Raw genomic sequence first — 7,260 nt, 5'->3', positions numbered from 1 at the left:
AACACTCGACAAAGTTTAGTTAGAACTGACTATTATTCATTTATATATATATATATATATATATATATATATATATATATATATATATATATATATATATATATATATATATATATATATTGATATATACATGTACATGCACATTGTATTTATATATAAATATCATATTTTAACGTGAAAAAATAATACTTCTCCCGTTGAACTAACTTGGATAGAAATGTATGTATGTAAGTGCACATTAAAATATAATTTAGAGTATGATAGTTTTTCTCTTGGTCAGTGAATTCTACAAGACATTTGCTAAAACACAAACGTTTGTTTCATGCAAAGAAAGTGGTATTTTCACTCCAACAAATAGACGTGAAGCATTCCTGTGTGTTGCCCTGCAACAATTAGCTTTGACTTCAGTCTGTCGAAACAAACTGCCAAGGGGCGAGTGACACACTTGTCTTTTGTAATCACCTCTCCAAGACACGCTCCATCAGAAGTAATTTGAACAACATTATTTGAAATATGACCAGTAACAAAAACATTATCAAGTCCGTCAATACATACACCATATGCTGATTCAATAATATTTGCCGACTGTTTCCAAATAACATTGCCTTCAAGATCAAGTTTTAACAGTCCATTGTCACAATCAGTTACATATAAAGACCTCAAGTTGTTACTGCCAGCTAAAAATCGATTCCATGAAAATATTTTATCACCAGATATTGTTTTCAAAAGTTTTCCGTTTATGTCGTACTTGAATATATTTCTATTTTGGCCGTCAGTGACATATACACGAGACGAAATCATACAAACTCCCAAACAATCATGATTCATACTTAATGTCTGAGTAAGTACAAGGTTCTCTTTAGTAGAAACGAATTGTATTCCTGTACTTTCTAAACACACTACCGCCTCATGAATCCGACCTCTACATACTCCTGACGGTTGATCTTGAACCTTTAGTGAGTCTTTAACGTTATACGATTTACCATCTATCAGTTTTAATGCTTTGTTCGTAACGTCTGCTATTAGAATGTCACCAGAATCAAGTATACACATTGATCGAATCTCACATAACATCTCGTCTGTTTGTCTTATATCAAATGTGTCTGCACTTTTTAATTTATACAATTTTTTATTTGACTTGATTTGCTGTGGATTGTGTTGCATACTCTGATCTAGGGAATGAAATGTTTTTATAAAATCGAAAAGTTCTTTGATTCCTTTAAATGGTATAAACTTTGATTCATGGATCATAGATCGTCCTAGAAGACTTTCTGAATATACAACATCGCATTTGCATTTTATATCAACTACAAACTGCTGTGATGCATTCGTCACAGATGATTCTAACGACATTTTACCTCTTTTCAATGCATCAAGCATTCTTTGAATATCTGCCATTTCATTTTCGCAAATAATATCTAAATCTTTATACTGTTTGTTAATGTTTTGTACTGATGCTTTCTCTAATCGATCTAATGTTTTGTTGATTTCTTTTCTGAATTCTTGGATATCTTTCAGGGAAGAAACCCTCTTCGTGTCAAATTCACCCCTGGTATCCTTGTACCGTTTCATGAGACTTTCCAGCTTCACAATAGTGGCATTAACTTGACTTTTTAAACTCGACGTCTGCAAAGATGGCTCCAGTCCCTGGACATATGTAGGTACGTAATGTACATCCTGACAACTCCTGGAGGAATAGATGACAACACTTATTTTACATTAAACAAAAATACTTAATTCGATGTCATTTTTTGTCTGTTTATTTCTTCACAAAAGTACAAACTAGAAAAAATAGTTATCAGTCTCATAAATATAGATAGTTGATACTGTCTGCGTCACCTTGGTCAAATGAAATTAACTATTGTAAATTTGGCATGAGTATTATATTTTTGGCCCTAATTTCTAAACAATTGCCAGTTTATTTCCTTAGAATTGCCAAATTTAGAATATCGATGTGAATTCACAAAATGGTTTCGGAACATGTGTCGTTCAAACAAATTGTGAATAGAGGTGTACAACAGACAACATAATTTCACCAGAAGCTCACTAGAAAATGTTTAGAAACACGCGAATCAAGTTTCAATAATGACTTGTAATATACGCGGAAACCTTTTACATAGCGGTGACTATATTGTTTTTATAAATGGCCACATCCGACGTTTAATATTTAGCTAGTTTATCCTATTTATAGAAAGATAACATTATAATTTTTTTTATCATTGTCTGATTTGTAAATGCTTTAGCTGACTTGAATGGATATTTCTATCGTTTTGAAGCTAACAAAAGACCTGCATATTGATTATGTACACAAGTGCTAGTATCAGTCTTTATACTAAAGCAAAATAAACGTAAAAAGTATTTTTTAAAAATCCACTTAATTAACATTGTTTTTTTATGACCAAATTGACGTTTTTGACCAATCTGATACTAGTATCTGTGATTAAGATATTGACATTCAAACAAACAGGAGAAGTTTGACAAAAGAAATAATTTGATAAATAATCATTCAATAAATTTTTAAATGAAATGTCGCCAAAAAAGCACAGGCTCATACATTTATATGGAAATTAGATGATTAAAACATGTATTGTCCCATGAAAGAACATTTAAGTCAAGTATAGTAGAATTCCTACTTAAGACCACCACGGAATTAAGACCGCACCGCTATTAAGACCACTTTTTTAAAGTACGGAAGTTTCTTTCTGTACTTTATTTCAATGGTTACATGATCCAGAATTAAGACCACCTCGCTTATCCACTTTTAAGACCACCAGATTCAGTCCCAATTCTTTGTTTTGTTCTTTATTTGACCCCACTATTAAAACCACTGATTTAAAGTCAACACCTACCTAGATCTGATTTTTTGTTATGTTGCTATGATCTGCTTGAATGCTATAAGGCAGGACACTTGATTTCACAAGGTGTCAAAAACACGAATTATATGATTGGGATATTGTATGAAATAAGGTAAATAAGTAACTTTTAAAGTGGTTGAATGCTGCATTAAGCACATTGATTAGGTGAAGAATTTATTTCTTTTTTGATGGATCATATAATGATATAATATTGAAATCAGACCAAATAGAATTTGATATTAAATTTCTTCCTTCCCATCAGATGTTAAATTATAACATACTTTTATATTGTATTTGTAGGTTAAGGTACACATTGTTTGTTCAAACAAAATGACTAAAAAAGACTATTATCAAAAGGTGTGTAAGCAATGATAAAAATATTCACAATAAAGACCACCCCGCAATTTAGACCACTTTGGTTCAGTCTCGAATGGTGGTCTTAATTGAGGGATTTTACTGTATTTGCAAAGTTAATCCTCCTGTAATTTTAAACCGTTGCAACGTTTCATTTTGTAAATATTTACTTAAATTATAAGCACATCCGTTAAATGGTTGCGGGTTATCAATTTCTGCCCTTCTGAAATCCATTGCCAAGATATTATTTCTATGAAAAGAGACAAAAAAAAAGAACATAATCTGGTTTTATAACTGAAATTGCTATCCATCTGGCTATATACAGGAGTGATAATAGGGGTGTTTATACATCTGTGTCAATTGAAACATATATCAACCGTTAGGTCACAGTTATCTCATGGAAACTGCAAATTTTATTTTTAACTGTAAACAAATATTTTGATATTTTTAGACTCATAAAAGTTAAAAAGTTAGTATCAAGGCATATATAGATTATAAATAAGAAATTCATAGTTACGAACGGGTGGATGTATCATTTCGTTGTTGCAAAATACATATTAATAACAGAGTATCGGAATATAAAAACTTAAATTTTAACATACCTGTGGTCGATATTTAAACATATAGAACAGCCAACAGCGTCGTGGTTTGCGCAGTACATGTCCACTAACTTCGTTAAATGCACCTTGCACCTCTCTGTCGGCAACGGAGGGGCGTTCGGTGCAGCTGATCCCCCCAGAGATCCAAACTGTGATTTATCTAGTAAGGAGTGTCCTGTTAGAATAGAAAAACTGTTGTGGTTATCCACACATAGAGGACACAAAAACTCCTGACATTCCACACAAAATTCAACAGCTTCGTTTGTCTTATTTCTCTTAGTACATGGAGAACAATCATATTCAATTACTTCATCGGAAGCATTAATCTTTGAATGGGTTAAACGTCCTCCAGTCGCCATTTTCTTTTCTGTCCTTTTAGTGACTTCCCTTTGATAACTTAAACACGGCGTATCAAGTACATGAAGTGGTAGATGAAACGTTAAACTTGGACTAGTCTATTCACTAGTATGCGTTTTAATGTAAGCGTATACCTTCGAAATAGCGGTGAATATATACACATATTTATAGCAGTACCCCTCTGTGTTTTTTTTCACATGTATGTAATAGTTACCGTACGAGGAATAGGTCTGCATAGTATTTACAGACCCGGGTGGCGATTTGAAGACCGAGAGAGCGTAGCGATCGAGGTTTTTTAAAAGGCCACCGGGTCTGTAAATACTATGCAGACCTATTCCGAGTGCGGTAACTATCTTACCTACATGCTCTTATGTTTTTCTATCCATACATCAGTTTTTAACTCAGTATTTATTAATATTACTCACAAGAAACATATTACTTATGTACTTTATCATGTTTAAGAAAGCATTCTTAAGCCAAGCAAAGATACCATCCGCTACGCTCTTGTAATTCATTCGTTCGCAAATCAGGTGTTATTTGAATATTCTCGTGATTTTCGTGGGGTTTCATTAGGTTATGTACTTGTTGAGTTGAGTCACAGAACTTGTCGAGTAGGGAAAGGTAAGATCATTATTTTGATATATGAATACATAACATATTAATAATATAAACAAATACTAAGGAAGATAAAAATGTTTTCTAATCATAAAAACGGAACACTTTATCTTTATATATAATAAATTTCATGGTAAATAGATGATCAGGCTATTTCTTATATAATTAAAATATACGATTTTTTCAAAGGAAAGTAAAAGACGGGGTTCTATGAATAAATATTAGTAATACATGTAGTTACACCGTTATGTAAGTTGGGTTTTGTTGTTGTTGTTTTTTATGATGGCTGATTTTAAATGTTCTTAGAATTTCATCCATGTTTGGAAGAATTTTCTTTCCGTGTATTCTTAATTAGCATCATCCGTTATAAGACCGCATGTAAGCACGCGGTCTAGAATGGAAGCGCAAGTCGTATTCTTGGTACTGGTATACAAAATCCAAATTGTAATGTAAAAATAACTGGGAAAAAATGAGAAAAACGGTCTTATACTTAAGATGAACTATACTCTCACTGAAAGTAATATTTTGGGAAAGAAAGATGCAGAAGTTGACTTTGATTCGATATGCACCAATAATATAATCGTCGTATATATCCTATAATGCAGAATTGTTAAAATAATGTAGGATTTTGCAAATTCAGATATAGTTGTGGAAATAATCTTATGAAGCTATATAGTTCGGCAAATGTGTTAGGTATACCGACAAGCAAACTTTAAAGAAAGGCTTAATGTGCGTTGTTATACTCCTTAATATCGGCGAAACACAAAACTTCAACGCCAGAACAGTAGCCAGTTCGTTTTCTCATAAATAATCTGGAATATAAGTCATGAGGGTACTTACAGCCGTATGCGCTAATTTATTTGATTAATCTTTAAATTATATATCGACCCTTTTTCCTATTCAAAGTGGTCATTATCCCCCCTCTCCGTTATTTTACGGTGAATATTGTGTACTGTAATGCACGAGTTTCTCGACTTCACACATTTTCTTTTGTATAGAGAACAATAGAACAATAAAGTGATTTACTAGACCGCTTTTAACAAAGGAGCCGATAGGTAAGTCATATCTTGTTAAATTGTCGATAACGGGAAGTATTTTTTTTCCATACCCTCTTGTCTCGTTTTGTGCCCTGCCCTCCCACTTTTTTCCCTTACATCCCTTGCGCCTTTGGTTCCAATGTCTGCCCCTTTTCGTTCTATCATTTAACTTAATATATGTCCCTCCCCTCCTTTCACCGCGGTGCCTTCTGTGTGCTCTGCTGGTGTGATTAGATTTTGTCGGGGGCTGCGTTCTATGAACGTCGCATTGACTTTTTGGTCTTTGCTCTGATTTCTTAAATTTTCTACAAGGGAGTAAACGTTAAAATTTTATAAAAGTGGTCAATCAACATCAACCCAACTACAGGGAGGGAAGCAAAATAAATGATCTGCTAAATAAATAGTAGAACACCAAATGCTTTTGCTTAAACAGTTTCGATGAAAAAATATCATACTTTCTATACTAAAAATACTAGAATAGTATCGAATTGGAGGTATGCCATGTGATATACATATGTAATAGCTCTTGAAAAAAAATAATGCGGAACGGTCAAAATGCTTATTTGTTTTCATTGTAAAAATTTAGATTGAGCATAACTGTAACGAAATTTACAGATTAAATGTAATGACGATTTTTTGCTACCCTTTGAATTGTTGTACAGTTACGTATGTGTACAAATACTGTAAAATGTCTAGCGAAAACAATTTCAATATGAAAATAAGAAATGCATTTTTTTATTCTTTTTTCATATTTTTTTATTCATATTTTTTTATCCACTTCTTTCTTTATTGGTTTATTTTTTTAAGAAAAAAAAAACACGTATGTTCAAGGCTGAAGATTCAGTCAATGTCTATTAACAAATACTGTCATACAGTTGTAGTGGTATTATATAACCAGCTACTTCATGTATGAAAACGGCTAAAGGTCAGACACGCACATTAATATTTCCATAGACTTACATTATAAGAAATGGTCCCTAATCCTACCTTAAAATTGAGTTTTCATGCTAAAGAGGTGATTTTTCTAGCAGAATGAAATGCCTGACACATAAAAATGTTCCTGTTATATAGGGGTAGCCAACCAAATGTTTTGCAAAGGATTACCCCCCCCCCCCCCATTTCGTTGAAATTTTCTGCTGATCACAGGACTAACATACACTTTTTATAAATGCAAATATCCAAGACAAAATTATCATATATAGAGACCTCTGAATTTTTTCATTTTCTTCAGAAAACAATGTAGTGTTACTTTTTAAATTAGTTTTTATACTTAAAAATAACCCATTTTAATCCAATCACCTCATGTATAAATTGAATCATTTGGTTTTCCCTGCACTTTTTCAGCCAATCGCTGGCCATGTTACAATGCGATACCCTGACTTAAAACGATATGAGCCAAAACAAACAAACAAACTATCTCACTGAAAGTATGACAGGAAATAG

General features: G+C 32.5%; 1 protein-coding gene across 2 annotated transcripts; it reads right to left on the bottom strand.

Annotated features, from left to right (window-relative positions):
• Nucleotides 1–321: 321 nt before the first annotated feature.
• LOC132743940 (uncharacterized) lies at nt 322–5,399 on the bottom strand. 2 transcript variants are annotated; one of them, XM_060732542.1, is made up of 3 exons: nt 4,117–5,399; nt 3,812–3,983; nt 322–1,687 (listed from the first exon to the last, which is right to left on the bottom strand). In XM_060732542.1, the coding sequence occupies exons 2-3, from the start codon at nt 3,868–3,870 to the stop codon at nt 343–345; spliced, it is 1,404 nt and encodes a 467-aa protein (XP_060588525.1). In that variant the 5' UTR covers nt 3,871–3,983; nt 4,117–5,399; the 3' UTR covers nt 322–342. The 2 variants fall into 2 exon arrangements, with proteins under 2 accessions (XP_060588525.1, XP_060588524.1); XM_060732541.1 differs by having other exon boundaries at nt 3,812–5,399.
• Nucleotides 5,400–7,260: the final 1,861 nt, after the last annotated feature.

Source organism: Ruditapes philippinarum, unplaced genomic scaffold (assembly GCF_026571515.1).
Source record: "Ruditapes philippinarum isolate M1 unplaced genomic scaffold, ASM2657151v2 ctg700_1_1_1_1, whole genome shotgun sequence".
Taxonomy (NCBI): domain Eukaryota; kingdom Metazoa; phylum Mollusca; class Bivalvia; order Venerida; family Veneridae; genus Ruditapes; species Ruditapes philippinarum.
The sequence above is the reverse complement of the archived record's forward strand: the minus strand, read 5'-3'. Positions and strand labels throughout refer to the sequence as shown.

Bases quoted from the DNA above. Each gene is read 5' to 3' on its own strand.
- LOC132743940 (XM_060732541.1), bottom strand. From the start codon at position 4,167: ATGGCGACTGGAGGACGTTTAACCCATTCAAAGATTAATGCTTCCGAT. The intron at 1,688-3,811 runs GTATGTTAAAAT...CTATTCCTCCAG, and splicing joins TGTTTAAATATCGACCACAG to GAGTTGTCAGGATGTACATT.